At 42.4% G+C, this 17,338-nt stretch overlaps 1 protein-coding gene across 1 annotated transcript; it reads right to left on the reverse strand.

The window, feature by feature from the left end:
* Window positions 1-1,310: 1,310 nt before the first annotated feature.
* LOC118711140 lies at window positions 1,311-11,952 on the reverse strand. Its single transcript, XM_045576504.1, has 3 exons — window positions 11,776-11,952; window positions 7,931-7,996; window positions 1,311-1,507 (listed from the first exon to the last, which is right to left on the reverse strand). Exons 1-3 carry the CDS (start codon window positions 11,810-11,812, stop codon window positions 1,326-1,328), a joined length of 285 nt encoding a protein of 94 aa, XP_045432460.1. The 5' UTR covers window positions 11,813-11,952; the 3' UTR covers window positions 1,311-1,325.
* Between the last annotated feature and the right edge of the window lie 5,386 nt (window positions 11,953-17,338).

The raw sequence follows: 17,338 nt of genomic DNA on the forward strand, positions 1-17,338 counted from the left end.
CGTATTGCAGTGTATTACTCCACATTGCCCAGGTCTCGGTTATGTCTGCTCATTCTGGAGAAGTCATTTATAAAGGTTTACTGGGGCTTGTCTTCTTCTCTATGGCAGGTACAGCTGTGGTTGGTGGATGAACTGTGGAGGAGAACAGATGGGGTTTCAGCCTCTCACTATCTGGGCGGCCTTGGATCTGTTATGTAATCTCTTTGTGCTTTGGTTTCCTCTTGAGCAAATGAAGATGGTAATACCTATCTCTTTGGGTTCCTACAAGGATCGAACGAGGTAGTGCATGAAAACTCTTAGCACAAGGCCCACCGCGCTACCTGTTGTTTATAGGATTCACGGCAGGAAGTGTGTGTGTCTGCAGTTGGCCTTTAAATGCTGATTTGACACCACCACATTGACTTCATGTCCGAAAACTGGGCTGTTTAATTGGACTCAGAAGCCCGATAATTAGTTCCAAGCACTTAGCATAATTTTCCTCTCTTGGTCTTTGTTAAAATGTGTTGCTTCCATTTATCTTGGTATATTTTCTCAATGATACTATTAGCCAATGATCCTGTAGCCACTTTAAAGTCTTCTTTGGGGCCTTATTTTAAATCTGGAGTGTCCTGCTTTGATCCCCATCTACAAGGACCCTCTTTCATTCAACCTGCTCTTGTCAAGTCATCCTCTCCCCAGAGAGGTCACCAGGGAGTGGATGCCGCCAGACCACCCTTATCTCAGCACCCAGCTTGGCTTATAGTGATAGCGACGAGGCACTTCTAATGTGTCAGGCTCCAAGCTGAGCAATTGTACACACATCTTCATCTTTAGAGAAACACCACGAGACAACTATGACGGGCCCCATTAAAAAATTTAGGGGACAGAGACCCCTTGGGGAAGCATCTCCCTGGGTCAGCAGCCTGGATAGCAGAGCCGCACCCGGATTCACCACATCCCTCCTTCCCACCGCATCTGTGCTCCCTCCATGTGGTCCCGTTTCACAGTCACATGCTTTTGTTGGATTGCTTCATGCCTTTAACCCACATGTGTCAAACACAAGGCCCTCGGGCCAAATCTGTCCCGCCAGGCCTTGCAATGTGGCCCGCACCGTGCTGTCATCACTGCACTCCGCTGCGTTTCCATCACAATGACAGTTTATGACTGTTCAGTAAACCATTCGGCCCGCGATTTAGGCTGGATTTTAGATTTTGGCCCCTTCTCTGATTGAGTTCGACACCCCTACTTTAACCCAATATATTGTTTCTGTGAGATATTCCAGAAGTGAGGCCCTTTGGAAGTATAGCGAGTGTGTCTATTTATTAGCTTTCGTTTCTTAGACTTTGTCACAGTTTCCTTGCACTGACAGGTCCCATGAAATACTGTTGTGTCATAACAATGACTCCAGGGCAACTATTTAAAAATATGGACAAACCTGTTATGCCGGGTTCATCTCTAGGGATTTTCACTGTTCTTGCATTAGCAGGAGTAGGGTCATTTGCTGAATAGGACACTAAGGGATACTCACCTGTATAAAACAGGGGTTGAGAAAGGCATTAAGAGTGAGCACAAAGCACAGAGCACATCACAAAAGACAAATCTATCCCACGTCTCTCCCACATGCATAGCATTTTACATAACTGGGGGACATTGTCTATGTTCCGTGCCTCCCTCACTCCATTTTTCCAGAAACAGTCCTATTTCCTCAGTAAAAATTAAAACAAAGACTTTAAATTCAATTTTCTCTGGCCGCACAGCAGGTAAATCAGTTCTAAGGTTCCTTACTCACCCTTCCTTTCTTTCTTTCTACATCCTCAGGGACTGAAGCTACTTTCAAATGTCAAGGTAAAGAAATGAAAATTCCACAGTGCGTACCCCCAGCAACCACGAGTGTTCTAACACTGCCTTTCATAGCCGGAGCCCTCACGGCCATCTGGGCCTCCCAGGTTTCTCAGGCCCTAATCAGCTCATAGACATCTGTGGGTATAGTTATGCAAAGTTGTGAAATTTCTCTTGAATAAGTGGATTTTAAACAGGGCTCTTTTACAATGGACTCTTTAGTTGGGTCTACTTGGTAGAAAAGATCCAAGTAAACTTGTAACCATTAAACAACAGGTGTGGTTTGCCTAATCCCCCCCCTCCCCCCTCTCTCTCTCTTGTGCTCTGAGCCCTAGCTTTCTGTAGCTAGATCAGCTTTCACTGTCTGTTTGCACTGTTTTCAGATTATAGGTTAATTTAAATATTGTCCTATTTTATTCACAATGTACTTTCATGTTTTACATTACAAGGACACTTGGAACTTTAAATCCAACTTCCTTATCGTGCAAATAAGAAATTTGATATCATCAAAATTAAATGATTAGCTCAGGTTAACACACCTGGTAAGGACAGAAACAGAGCCTTAATTCTGCTGGCTCCCAACGTTATTCCCACCTCCCGGATCTCTGCCTGATGGAGGTCTTGTCAGCAAGCTTCCTTTGATGTTTTAGCTTACATTTAAATTGGTGAGCACTGGGGTGCGTTGTAAACAAAACAAGACAAGTAAATTTCTTGAGAGGTTCCAGAATTCTAATAATAATTAGATGGTTTTCATGTTGATGACTTTTCACACCAATTTATTGTGCTATGTACATCACAGCTCTTAGCCCTCAGTGTCCTCTTGCTACTGAAACTGTTTTCTGCCCTAGCACTATTGACATGTGGGTTGTTTTCTTACTCCCTTCACCCCTTCTAACAAGGACACAGCCATTCTATACCTGAAAAATGCCACCCCTCTCTCCAGGAAAGGTATGTTGACCTTTGGGTCCAGCATCTTGCTACCCAGCACCGGGTAGGCTGTGGGACAGCACTGCATATTTCCTCAGCTGCTCTGGGCTCTGAAAACTGACTCTATCCTATTTGCAATGAAGCAATGAAGGGAGGGTAGAGTTTTTAGTGAAAAGTGGAGGAGGGGGATTTGAGGTAAAGAAAGGGCCTGGGTTTAACAGGGAGAAAGGAGAGGATTTGTGCATTCATGCGGAGGCCAGGGAGTAGTGTGCAGGCAAAGGTAGGCAAACCTCTCAGGTTGACAAGAGTTTGATGTTCACCTGGAAAATTAGTGTAAATTAAGATAGAAGGGAAGTTTTGGCAAGGCCTCAGACCTCTAGTTTAAAAATCCCTTTTTCATTCCCTAGACACTAAAATGCCATTTGCTGCCGAAACTGGTTTGGCTCAGCGGATAGAGCATCGGCCTGCAGACTGAAAGGTCCCAGGTTCGATGCCGGTCAGGGACATGTACTTGGTTGCGGGCACATCCCCAGTGGGGGGTGTGCAAGAGGCAGCTGATCGATGATTCCCTCTCATCGATGTTTCTGACTCTCTATCCCTCTCTCTTCCTCTCTATAAAAAATCGATAAAATATATTTTTAAAAATAAAATAAAACAAAATGCCATTTGCTATGGTGCTTTGCACAAAGCACATATTTGTGACCTGAACTGAATGCCAAAATTTTAAGTTTGAGAAGGGTGGGATGAATGAATGAACGAATGGAGGAATGAATGACTACACCACCCAGAATAGGAAATATTCCAAATGTGCATGGTTTACAGTTTACATTTGCATAACATTTAATTTGTTCCAAAACATTCACCTCTTTCCTCTCATCTGCACTGCCCTGACCTCCCAGTTGCTCGGCAAGATTCTGACAGCCTGCGAGGTCGGTGTGTCGGGGGAGGGCGCTGCCACCGCTCCTCCTTCCCCCCGGAGGTTGGGCAACTCGGGGGTCCAGAACACATGTGATACAATTGGGACTAGAAGGCTAGCCTCCCACCATTCTACTCTGTGCTCTACCCACGAAACCACCCGGCTTTCCCCAGCAGGGGGCACTTCTGACGTGGACCGTTATTAGAAAGAACAGCAGTAAAAGGCAATGCTGGGCGAGAACCCTGCAGGTCTGCTCTGTGCCAGGAGCTGGGCTCCTGCCACAACGTGATAAGTCAGCTCACGCAGCCGCTGGCGTGGTTTTGGTTCCCTCCTGACTTGCCGTTGATAAAAGTGTTATCTCGCAAAAGCAAACTCTTACAAGGAAACACCCTGTCTATGAAATATTTGCCTTAAATAGTTTCCAAGTCAGAAAACTAAATGTTTGGAGTGTTATAGTTTTGGGCATTGTGATGACCGTGAAATCTGATCAATTTATTTGCGGAAGTTCTGCACTGGGGCAAAAACTCGCACCCGCTGATTTTCAATCAATGCTTTTTTTTTTCTCCTGCTGAACCGCGCGGTGTTATACCAAATGCATGTGTGAATGGGGATCTTGCCTGTTCCAGACAGTGTTTGGAGAAGGCTATTGCTGTGAAGTAATATTTTAAGGGAAACATTCTGTTTTGCTGTTGAACTAAAGGCTGAAAAAGTCAGGCTAGGTCAAGATGGGATAATAAAATCGTATGTCCATCTGTCTGCTGTCATTCAGTTTGCATTTTTAGAAGGGTTTTATTAAGCTACAATAGCCACTTAAAATTTAGAACAATTGAACTTTATAATAGATTAAGTGTTTGGTGTGATAACATTTGAACGTAGCCTTTGTTGACTTTTCTCCATGGCTTTAAAATATTTTCAAATAAAAATTTTGGGAAAAGAAATACAATAATATAGTGTATCATATTCATGTGTACACATAGAAAATATTCTTTTTACCTCTTCTATAGTTATTGTTATTATTATTTGATTAATCCTCACCCAAGGATATTTTTTTCATTGACTTTTTTTTTTTTAGAGAGAGTACAAGGGAGAGGGAGAGACAGAGAGAAACATCAATGTGAGAGAGACACATTGATTGGTTGCCTCCTGCATGCACCCTGACCAGGGCCCAAGAACTTCAACCAAGGTACATGCCTTTGACCAGAATCAAATCTTCAGTCACCTGAAACATTCTATGCATTGAGCCAAATTGGCTAGGGCTTTTGCACTTATTCTTTTTTTTTTTTTTTAAACATCTCTTCTACTATAATTAAAATAGATGGCTACTTCTTCAAAATATTTTCCACACTTAAAATTTGCATTATTAGTGATTTATAAATTTTAAAAATAAAATGGGCAAAAATTTATTTATTAATAGCTTTTTGTAGCCAATACATATGTACTGTATATACACACAAATAAATTGCAGAAAAATTTTATGTATCACAAATATAGACATAAAGATCTTAATACAAATATTAAATGCAGTACACTATTAAAAGAATATTCTACAATAGCCTAGTGGTTTATGCCAAGATGGAAGTAGTGCAATATTATAATGTTCATTGATATGAATCATAATTTCAACATATTAAAGAATAAAAATACATTCATATGAAGAAAAGCAATTAGGATTAAAAGACATTCCTAAAGAAAGGAAACAGAAGCTTAAAAAGTGTTCCTGGCCTGGCAAGCATGGCTCAGTGGTTGAGCACTGACCTATGAATCAGGTTTAGCGCACATGGCCGGGTTGCAGCCTCCATTTCCAGCAGGGGGCGTGCAGGAGGTAGCTGACCAATGATTCTCTCTCATCATTGATGTTTCTATCTCTCTCCCTCTCCCTTCCCATCTGAAATCAATAAAAACATACTAAAACAAAAAGGAAAAGAAAGAAGAGCTCTTTATGGGTCACATTCAGCCTTTGTACTCATCTCCTGTAACCGTAACTTATGGCGGTTTCCATTCCAATTACAGATTTTCCACTTTACCTTTGTGCCACCCATGTCCTTAGGCACTGTGAATCCAGTGATACAAACATTTATCCAGTGACAGAGAAAAGGAGTTCTGGACTTCCACAAAACCAAACGTAAAGAGAGGGTCATGGCATATATTTTTTTTCACATCTTCATCAAAGAAAAATGAGAATTTGATGATGTTAATAGTTTTTACTGAATATTTTCTATGTACCAGGCACCATGCCAAGCTCTTTACCTAGGTTATTTGATTTTATCCTGATAACTTCAATATGGAGTAGGTATTATCCCCATTGCACAGACAGAAAAACAGAGAATCACAAAATTTAAAAATACAGTCTGTGGGCAGTGAAGCTAGATGCAAACCCAGGAGGTTTGACTGTAGAGTCCTCATTCTTAACCAACATTTTTACTTCCTTCCCCAAGAAAGGGTAACAATCCATCCCCCGCTCTGCTCTCCAGAAATCTTCACTGTTGACATTTTTGTGCAAATCTTTCAGATACTTTTTCTAGATATGTTTATAAATATATATTTAAAAATTACTCTGTGTAATATTCTGCAACCTGCCTTTTCCTCATTCAAAGAGCACTTTTGTCCATATTAGGGAAAACACTTGTAAAACATTTTAATGGCTTCATAATGTTGCATTTAATGCATAAACCATGGTTTATTTAACCTCTGTCATGCTTTTAATTACATAGGCTGTTCATGCTTAATATTCAACTTTTTAAAAATATATTTTTATTGATTTCAGAGAGGAAGGGAGAGAGAAATAGAAACATCAATGATGAGAGATGTTTCTATTAATCGGCTGTCCCCTACTAGGGATTGAGCCTGCAACCCAGGCAGGTGCCCTTGACCAGATTCGACACCCCCCCAACCCCCCCACTCTGGGACCCTTCAGTCTGCAGGCCAAAGTTCTATCCACTGAGTCAAACCAGCTAGGGCAAGAGGTCTCCTTTCAGATTCGACTGGAAGAAACTCAGCAGACTATCTTTAATCTGACTCCTTTTTATTTACTACTAAGGACCTAAACTTCTCTTCCCCGAGGCAGGAGCATTTGTTTTTCTTGTTCTACTTAATTCATTGATTCAATTTAAGAACACCTCTGTGGATTTATGCACGCCTCAGTGGAGAGAAACCCAGACCTCTTTGCTTTGGACCTTCAAAGCAAACTGCTGAGTTGGAGTCTGACCTAAAATGTTAAGGGGACCAGGTCCTCCAGGCCATGAGGGTCAGACCCCTTCTCCTGCTCTGTGCCCTAGGGATTCTGAGAGAAGAACTACCACAAAGTTCAATGCTTTGGGGCTTTCAATGCTTTTCAGCTCATTTACTTTTCTGAGAGAAGGATGGGCTTGAACACTGCCTGACTCCCACGATGTGATAGAAGTTTCCCAGTGAATGAAGTGAGCCAAGGCCCTATATGTGGCCATTTTCCCGATATTCTTAGCTACTGAAGCATGGTCTTTGGGGCTTGGGGAATCATATCAAGAACAAGCCATATGAAAAAAACAGGAGATGGGCCAAAACCGATTTGGCTCAGTGGATAGAATGTCAGCCTGTGGACTGAAAGGTCCCAGGCTTGATTCTGGTCAAGGGCATGTACCTTGGTTATGGGCAGCTGATTGATGTTTCTCTCTCATTGATGTTTCTAACTCTCTATCCCTCTCTCTTCCTCTCTGTAAAAAATCAATAAAATATATTAAACAAACAAACAAACAAATAAACCAGAAGATGGGATCCTTATTAATAATGGGTTATCACATGTTCACCATCACTTGTTGCTCTTTTCTCTACCAAATCCCTAACTCAGTTTCAGCATACACCATAACCCAGTGTTTGAGTAGTAGCAAACCGTGATGAAATGAACGCTGGTATCTTGGTTTTCCTCCACTAAAGTTTGTTGGCATTCTTTTTAAGAAGGAGATCTCTTAGGAAGCGGAGATTGTATTTGTTCAGTCCACTTGTAAAAATATTTTAAACTTTTCCTGATTACAAATTATGATTCTCTTGACAGAAAATTTAGAAAGTATTAAAAAGCAGGAAAAAAAAAAAAAAACACCCCAAAACATTCCCCACACCCAGAGATAACCCTGCGGTGTTTCTTCAGTATTTTTTCTTTAGTTTTAGTTTAGTTCATTTATCATAAGAAACTACACAGATAGGTACTTATTAAATGTATGGATATGGTGATAAAGGCTGGAAATCTATTACCCACTTGTAGGTTTAAAATTAAAACTTGAGAAATCTATTACCCACCTGTTGGATCTTCAACAGCCTTCTCTGTAGAAGTTGCGGGGTCGGCAGTTGATGTAAAAATATAACCTATAAGGACAAGTTGGGAAAATTACTTAAAATGTGCTTCTCAAATAGGTTCATAGATGTTTTCAATAACCCTCTAGAAACCAAACTAGAAAGAAGTTCATCACAAGTATGCTAATTTTGCAATTTAAAACCAGTATAAGTTAGCGGAGGCCAGTTTGGCTCAGTGGTAGAGCGTCGGTCTGCGGACCTAAGGGTCCCAGGTTCGATTCCGGTCAGGGGCATGTATGTTGGTTGCGGGCACATCCCCGGCAGGGGGTGTGCAGGAGGCAGCTGGTCGATGTTTCTCTCTCATTGACGTTTCTATCTCTCTATCTCTCTCCCTTCCTCTCTGTAAAAAATCAATAAAATATATTTAAAAAAATAATATAAAACCAGTATAAGTTAATTTCAAGATACCACCCATTCCTTCCCCTCTCTTAGGATTCCTCCTTCAAAGGAATTCACAGTCGAGTGCCCATTTCTTTCCAAAAGCCCAATTTCACACCAAGCTAAAGAGAAGTGTAGATTTGAGAACCACACTCTAGGCATCTCAGGCTGACCTTTGAGGACTCATTGAAGTGTAGAGATGAAAAGGGTTTTAGATGCCATCTATCCTGTACTTTATTTAATAGACACAAGGAAACTGAGGCCCACAGGGATCATTGATTTTGCACAGTTAAAGTAGCCCGCAGCAAAGTTCTGGTTATTTGTCATTTGTGCCACTATTACTTATTGAGTGCCTAGCAATGTGTGGGATACAAAAATGAAGACCCAGGTTGTAATTTTAAGAAATGTATAAAGTCTTGTGGTCCCTGACTCCCAACTTGGAACTCTGTCCTCTGAAAATTAAGTGGTCAGAAAGGCTCTTTTCTTGGGTCCCTGAAGAAAAAAAGCTGCCTTGTTTCTCTATGTCCTTCTAAGCACGTGCTTTCACACGGGTGTGCCTGCAGGTGTATGCAATACGATAGATGCACAGGTGATCATTGTCTACCTACCCGAGTTCTCATTTTGTGTAAAAAACAAAACAAAACAATATTCTCTTTTTGCCTTCTCTTCCCTCCCTCTACTTCCTTCCTTTGTTGATTTAACTAATATTCTACTACAGGTCATGAGTTGGGCTAGATTCTGGGGCAATGCCAATAAATAATACAGGCGTGATAATACTTATCCCTTTGGGTTTTCCAATTAAATCAGTATATTATGACCTAGAATTCAAATGTTGCATGATTTTTAAAACAAAATCAAGAAACATTGGAGGATGCTGGTTTGTGACATAATTTCCTAGTTGAAGTGATATAATACTGTATTCTCAAATTCTTAGCACCAGAAGCTGATTTTCAAACAAAAGCTTTGCCTTTCCTAGAACACACTGAGTTCTCTCCCATCTCAGAACTTTACCTTTCACTGCCCTTCCCCTCTGCCTTTCACTGCCCTTCCCCCAGATTTTGCAAGGTTGGCTTTTCTCACTGTTCAACTCTCAGCACAAATGTCACCTCCTAGAGAAAATTTCCTGCTACCCATTTCCAAAGCAGCCTCTGTGTTATGTTCATCATCTTAACCTGGTTTGATTTTCTTTGTTATTTTTTTAAAAATTATTTTATTATATTATTTTCTTCTTTTTTTTTGGTCAGTTATTTTAACAGGTTACTTGTTCTGTTAATTGTCTGTGGACTTTCCCACTGTTTCCCACAATTCCCTCACTGAATGTACCCTTCCCGGGAGCTCATTCGTCTTACTACTCTGGCCTGACATAGAACAACTGAATGAACAAATGAGGGAATGATTGGAAAGAAAAGCATTAGCAAAAAACTTACTCTCCATGAGGTAGATGATATTTAAGGCTAGAAACACTAGCTTTAGCCTTACCATGACTGGAGAAAGCAAACGCATCATTTCTTTCCCCCTTGCCAATGATGTTTACCCTTCCTCACATTTCCCAGGTTTCCTCTTCAACTAGAGTCAAGGGGGGGGGGGGGGGGGCTGTTTCCATACCTTTCTGTGATTCTGTAAAGTAGGCACAGTAAGAGACTTTCCGGGAAGGGCTTCGGAAGATGCAAAGATAGCAAGAGCACTAGCCCTGAAGGCCAAGGGTTATGTGGCCTTGCTGACCTCGCGAGAGGTATTTTTTTTTAATATCAATCTTTATTGTTCATATTATTACAAAGGTTCCTCATTTCCGAGAGGTATTATTTAAGGCATCAGTCCATTGTCTGCTTGAGTAGCTGTAGACAGGAAGAGACTATTTCTTCTCCAGGAATCCTTCCCAAACTGGGGGCAGCTCGAAGGTGCATACAGTTTTTCCAGATATTGGGCCCCATTCAAAGGAAAGGATAGTGTCTACTTTGATTGAGTGGCCCTCCCTGGCCCTCTGGGACAACACAAAGAAGACCTCTCCGCTCTTCTTGTAAAACTCTACAAATATTTGAATATATTTGAATATCACACCCTGAACCCTCCATTTTTTTTTTCTTTTTTTTTTTTCCCCAAAGAGGAATGTTTCATACTTTGCTTCTTAAAAACATTTGGAGCAGCTTCATTAGTCTTTGGTTTTCCTGTGATTTTCCTCTTCTCCGAAATCACCATTACATAGCCAGGTTTGTTTACTAGCCATTAATTATCATTCTTACATACTTATTTAGTGCTGTGTTATGCGTTAGGCACTGGAGGAAGTACATTGATTACTTTCTCAAAGTCCTCACGTGATTACTATGGAGCAGTTACCAACACTGTCTACATTTCAGAGATGAGGGAGTTGAAACAGAGAGAGGTAAGCAATTTGACTTCGTTGTTTCCCAGCCTTTCAGATGTGGAACCAGATTTGAACCCAGTTCTCTCTGTCCCTCATATCAGCGCTTTAACTGTTACACTATCCCCTCCATCCCCCCTGAAGTCCCTTAGCAAATGCTGGCTCTCTTCCCTGTCTCCCACAGGGTGCCCCGGAGCCGCCTGCTACTTGCTCTGACTTGAGATAAAGAAATGTCTGTTGGGCTAAATACACTTCAAATTACTGCTTCTCCTCTACATGCTGGGTAGATCCATGGATAGATCCATGGTCCTGTATTTAGGATACAGGATAGTATTTAGGATAGGATATTGCCTTTCGAGACAATCACCACAACATTCTCGGGGAAGAGGCCAAAAATAATGATAATTTAAAAGAATACCCTTACATTATTTCTTTATTTTAGTAAATTGATTTAGTTTTGTCCCCAAAACTGAGTAATACCTAAGCCAAGACAGTTGTTCTTTCTTCTTCCTCCTCACACCTCAGTAATGCACCCACAGAGTGACCCCTATGGTTTCTGAGTGCATGCGTGTGGCTTGCACCTTCCTGACAGGAGGAATAGGAAAGTATAATATTGTTAAAAACTGAGGATCATGTATCTATCCTTGTCTTCATTAACAGCTTTTGGATTTAGAAGTTTACCTCATGAAAACGTAAACAAAACAACTAACTTATTTGCACAGAAACAGTTCTCATACTAGGTGACAGAATTCTTTTACTCGAGGGAGGCTGAGAGTTAAAGCATGTGTCTCACCCTGGAAAATGGTGACCCGGTACCGTTGCTGGCTCCCCCGTGCTATTTCCTCTACTTTGACAGCAAAAATCCCAATAACATCCCTCCAGCAAACTCAGATCTGAGATGGTACTCATTTATTTATTCATTTGAGATGGTACTCATTTACTTATTCATTTGAATAAGATAGAGCTAAAGTAGAATAGTTTACATTTTAACCTATAACTTTATACCCAATATAACTGCCTTGGGCTAAAAAAAAAAAAAAAAAATTCCACTTACCTGACAATAGTAATGCAATTAGTATTTTTCCGTACATCCTGAGACCATGAGCTGGCTCACAGAGGTCAGGGCGAGAGGAGCAGCTGGGCCGGTGGAGTGTGAGCCTCCAGCCCCAGCCTGCACGCTGTTATCTGCCAGGCCCACCTTCCCGCCGGCAGCGCTGATAGGCTGGAGTGGCATTTTTAAATTATGCAAAGTGGTTAAACGCCTGTCAATAAAGATGTGTGGTTATCGGCTTCATTGGGATTATTCAAGTTGTTAAGTAAAATCTCCACTTCAAGGACCGGGCTGCTCCATGCTAATTTTACTTTACGGAAATTAAGTGGGCATTGCAAGGTAGGAGGAGTCAGGAGTCACCCCCTTGGACAGACAAGAACTGGACCGTGGAGGCCTGAGGCTGGGACGCCAGCAGGCTGTGGGGACCGTGAGGGAGTTAGGAACCTGTACATGTTTAATGTGGAGATTCTTGGGTGCCAGGAGGAAAGAGACTCACTTGTGGGATAAATGCATTTGAGAATTTCCTTGATTATTGGAGTGCTCTGAGGTTTTGAACAAACTCTCAGACTCAGATAGGTCAAACAGCAATGGAAGAATACAGGAGACACAGGAAATCTCTGATTCAAAACAGAGTTGCCCAAATAGGTGCACAGCCAGTGAGACTTTCTCTCTGAAACATGCCCCACAGGGGTAGGTGGAGGCCCAGACAATAAATTCAAGTGCTCAGCACCATAAACAAACAGGCAAACCTAAGCCCCTGTTGCAAAGAGGGTTACAATGAGGGCTAGGGCCAGCTGAGGAAGACCAATTTTAAAGGCAGACAGAACAAAAGCAACAGGAATTAGATCTGAAACAGCTCAAAAGAAGGGGAGTGGATCCTTCACCTAAATTGTCTTACTTCCTGTAAGAGTGTTTGTGAAAGTTGTCAAATATGTCATATTTACATTTTTACCCCAAAATATGGTTTTTAAAAATTACAAAATGATGTTTGCAACTTCGGAAATTGAGTCACAGACTAAAAAAAAAAATCATTTACTGGGAAAGGATGGAAGAAAATCTTAAAAGAGGGTGCCTGAGGCTGAGGAGGAGATGGGAAGTTGAGATGCAGACTTGGGGAGATTAAGACTGAGGGACAGCTGAAATGGGTTTGGCTCAGTGGATAGAGCATCAATCTGCTGACTGAAAGATCCCAGGTTCGATTCCAGTTAAGGGCATGTACCTTGGTTGCAGGCACATCCCCAGTAGGGGGTGTGCAGGAGGCAGCTGGTCAGTGTTTCTCTCTCATCAATGTTCCTAGCTTAAGAACCTGGCAATTTATGTAAAACAGTGAAGCAAAATTTATAAATAGTTAAATTGAATTAATATTTTGTAAACCAACACCTTGCTTAAATTCAGTATTATTGTGGGTGGATAACAGTTGGGTTCAGAAATTGTTCTCAACAGACAGCAAAATGAAGGAGATTTTGTGGATATGACTATAATAATTTTACATGATTTTATATTGATAAGGGGAGAGCATTTAGGATGAGCCTTAAAACTGTTATTTCCCTTTGAAAAGGGGTAAATAAATTAGTCACTATCCTCCCAGTGCACTATGAGGCAGTGGTTAAAATCACATTTTTGCCCTAGCTGGTTTGGCTCAGTGGTTAGAGCACTGGCCTGTGGAGTGAAGGGTCCCAGGTTTGATTTTGGTCAAGGGCACATGCCAGGACTGCAGGCTTGATCCCCGGTAGGTGTGCAGGAGGCAGCAGATTGATGATTCTCTCATCACTGATGTTTCTATCTCTCTCTATCCCTTCATTTTGAAATCAATAGAAATATATTAAAAAAATCATGTTTTCAATAATAGTTAATGATATGGTGACTCAGGTAAGTGGAAAGCAGCAAAATACAAAACTGTCTATATAAAAATAAAAACCTATCTGATTCTTTCTTCTTTTGGGCTGTGGTATCTCTGTCTGAAACACTCTTATTCTCCTCTTATATGGCCTACTTCCATTCTGCTTAGGCTCTCAATTTAATAACATTTCCTCAGGAGACCTTCCCTGACTTCCTATGTCTCCATCAGGGCCCCCTGCTCTGTACTCATATTGTACCCTGTTCCTTCTTCCCTTATCTTAGCACTTGTCACACTGCATTGCAATCACCTTTGTGTCCCCACTGGACTGTAAGTTCTAAGTGGGCATGCCCTGACTGTGACTATCTTATTTAGCCACCGGTGCTTGGGGCACAGTTAACAATAAATATTTGTCAGGTCAATAAATGACAAATGAATATTTCAATATAGAGGAAAGCAACTTCTTATAGGCAGTCTTGAGAGGGGAGCAGAGGCGGATCTGTGTCATATCTTAGTGTCAGGTTACTCCAGTATGAAGGTCTCTTGCTAAGGCAGGAAGGAGAAAAGGAAAATCAGCCTAACATCCAGCTTTCATGTCTTCTTCAGCCTGGAGTGATTGGACTCTGTGAGCACATTTTTCATGTGAACCCCTGCTTTCCTACAGAATCCTTCATTCATCATTCTGGGGACTCCTGTGGCAGGCACGTGCGCTAGTTCACTTATTATCCTGCATGGTCCTGTCTTCCTTGGCCTATTTCGGCATCAGGCAGAATGCCCTCCAGAGGCTGAGGGGCAGTTAGCAACTTGTCCTCAGCGCTGGCAACCAGATGCCTTGGAAGTCACCTACATGAACGTGAGACCACAGGAAAGGAACGGGCTCTTTGCTCTTGGTGGCCTAGAAGGACTAGTCAGATCTTCTAATGTGGGAAGCGGGCACTGACCTGGGGTCGGATATGGGTTTGGAGTTTCGCTCAGGCAGACATTTTGACCTGATTGTTGGTGTTTTGTGCTGTTGAGTCGGCTCCAATTCCTGGCAACTTTATGATGAGTGATGTTCACCATGTCCTGTCTCAACAGCCCTGCCCAGCTCCTTGTAGACTCATCTACGCCTTCTTTTGTGGAGTCAATCCGTCTCATATTTGGTCTTTCTCTTCCTGCTGCCTTCTGTTTTTCGGGACATTACGGTTTCTTCCAAAGAACCCTGTCTTCTCATGATGTGCCCGAACTAAGACAGCTTTAGTTTTGCCATTTCTGCTTCCAGAGATGTTTCAGGCTTAATTTATTCAAAACCTGTAGGGTTCTCGGTGTAGAAGTTGGAGGTCAGACACGTTACACACAAGGTGTGGATGCAGAACTCTACAGTGACCTCTAGTGGCGGATCTGTATAACAGAAAGCAGTGAATAATTGAGAAAAATAATATAATTGGCCACATTCATTTATACTTTCTGTCTGGCTCCTTTCTGCATTGGGTTTACAAATACAATTTAGATAGGTATCAGTAAAAGATAATGGACTAATCTATAGTAATTTCTTATATTTTTTATTGAGATGTTATGTACACAGATTTTAAGTGTGCAACTTGATGAGTCAGTTGCACATACCACATACATACATACACATGTGTGGGTGTGTAACCACCACTCAGATCAATATGTAGAACATTTTTAACACTGCCAGTAATTTCTTTCTTCCTCCTTCCCAGTCAATACCTATCCTGTATAGAGGTAACCACTACTCTAACTTCTAATGCTGTTGAAGATCACAAGTTTCACTAGGATTTGTTGAATCTGAGATTTCTCTGGAAGATTCCAGTGGAGAGGTAAAGTAGGAAGCTGGATGCTTGAACTCGGCACTTGGAAGAGGTATCTGGACTGGAGATAGAGATGGGGCGGTTATGAGCCTGTACATAGGAGAGAGTGATGGACAGGAGATAAGGGAAAGTCAACAGTGTCTTCCAGCTTGATGGAGAAGCCCCAGAATATGTCTAGACCCATCCTGGGAACTGGAGACACAGAGGAGACCCAGATCTATGGTCTCAACTAAGTTGTAGGTTCCTGAAGCAACCATCTGGAGCCTTATAAAAGACTAGAGGCCCAGTACATGAAATTTGTGCACGGAGTGGGGGTGTGTCCCTCAGCCCAGCTTGAACCCTCTCCAATCTGGGACCCCTCGAAGGATTGGGTCTAAAAGAACAGTCAGACATCCTTCTCACAATCCGGGACTGCTAGCTCCCAATTGCTCGCCTGCCTGCCTTCCTGATTGCCCCTAACCGCTTCTGCCTGCCAACCTGATCACCCCTAACCATTCCCATGCCAGCCTGATTGATGTCTAACTGCTCTCCTGCCAGCCTGTTTGCCCCCAACTTCCCTCCTCTGCTGCCTGGTCACCCCTAACTGCTCTCCCCTACAGGGTTGATTGCCTCCAACTGCCCTCCCTTGCAGACCTGGTCCCTCTCAACTGCCCTCCCTTGCAGGCCTGGTGCCTCCCAACTGCTCTCTCCTGCTGGCCATCTTGTGGTGGCCATCTTGTGCCCACATAGGGGCAAGATCTTTGACCAAGTGGAGGTAGCCATCTTGTGTATTGGAGTGATGGTCAATCTGCATATTACTCCTTTATTAGATAGAATAGAGGCCTGGTACATGGGTAGGGGCCAGCTCATTTGCCCTGAAGTGTGTCCTGGATCAGGGTGTCAGGGTGGGGGGGGGGGTTCTTTTGGGGTGTGGGGTGGCCTGAGTGAGGGGCCTGTGGTGGTTGTAGGCCAGCCATGCGTCCCCCATCCCCCTTTAGCAACCCAAGCAGAGGTCCTGGTATCTGGAATTTATTTACCTTCTATAATTGAAACTTTGTAGCCTGGAGTGGAGGCCTAGGCTGGCCAGGGTGTGTGGAAAGCTTGGCTTCCTCTGTTGCCGTGGAAACCCAAACCTCTCAACTGCTCTCTGTGGCTGCAGCCATCTTAGTTGGGGTTAATTTGCATACTCATTCTGATTGGCTGGTGGGCGTGGCTTATAGACGAGTTATGGTTAATTTGCATATTACTCTTTTATTAGGTAGGATACCTTTTGCCTGCAATTCACCCTTTTTCTTGGCGTCTCTCTCTCTCTCTTTTTTAGAGGTTGCCCACATTAGACATATATTATGTGACCATTAATTTTGACCACGACTGACTACCTCCTAGATGGATACCTGATACAACTTGAGCCCATCTGATTCCCCTCTGGGAAATGTTTTATTGAAAAATACAGATGATGGAGCCGGGACTGGTTTGGCTCAATGGATAGAGTGTCGGCTTGGGGACTGAAGGGTCCCGGGTTCGATTCCGGTCAAGGGCATGTACCTTGGTTGCGGGCATATCCCCAGTAGGGGGTGTGCAAGAGGCAGCTGATTGATGACTCTCTCTCATCGATGTTTCTAACTCTCTATCTCTCTCCCTTCCTTTCTGTATAAAATCAATAAAATATATTTAAAAAAAGAAAAAAGAAAAATACAGATGATGGGGAACTAGAAGTTAAACTCTACTAATGATGGAATTCTTGGGTGAATCTCAACAAAAATTTCCTGAGCTCCATGGAACTGCCTGGGTTCCCACCCTTTCTGATGCCTGGAGTCCATGAGGTACCCCAGTGTCTTTTCATTAAATCTCTTGTTCTATGAAGCTATTTTGAAGTGGGTTTGGGATACTTGTAACCAAAAGAGTCTTCGCCTCGAGCACTCTTCACCCTCTCCCATGA

Source organism: Pipistrellus kuhlii, unplaced genomic scaffold, assembly GCF_014108245.1.
Source record: "Pipistrellus kuhlii isolate mPipKuh1 unplaced genomic scaffold, mPipKuh1.p scaffold_m20_p_8, whole genome shotgun sequence".
In the NCBI taxonomy this organism is placed as follows: domain Eukaryota; kingdom Metazoa; phylum Chordata; class Mammalia; order Chiroptera; family Vespertilionidae; genus Pipistrellus; species Pipistrellus kuhlii.

Coding starts and splice junctions, on each gene's coding strand:
- LOC118711140 (XM_045576504.1), bottom strand. CDS start 11,812: ATGTACGGAAAAATACTAATTGCATTACTATTGTCAG. Junction 7,997..11,775: donor AATTGCATTACTATTGTCAG/GTAAGTGGAATT, acceptor TTGTCCTTATAG/GTTATATTTTTACATCAACT. Junction 1,508..7,930: donor GGCTGTTGAAGATCCAACAG/GTGGGTAATAGA, acceptor TGTTTTATACAG/GTGAGTATCCCTTAGTGTCC.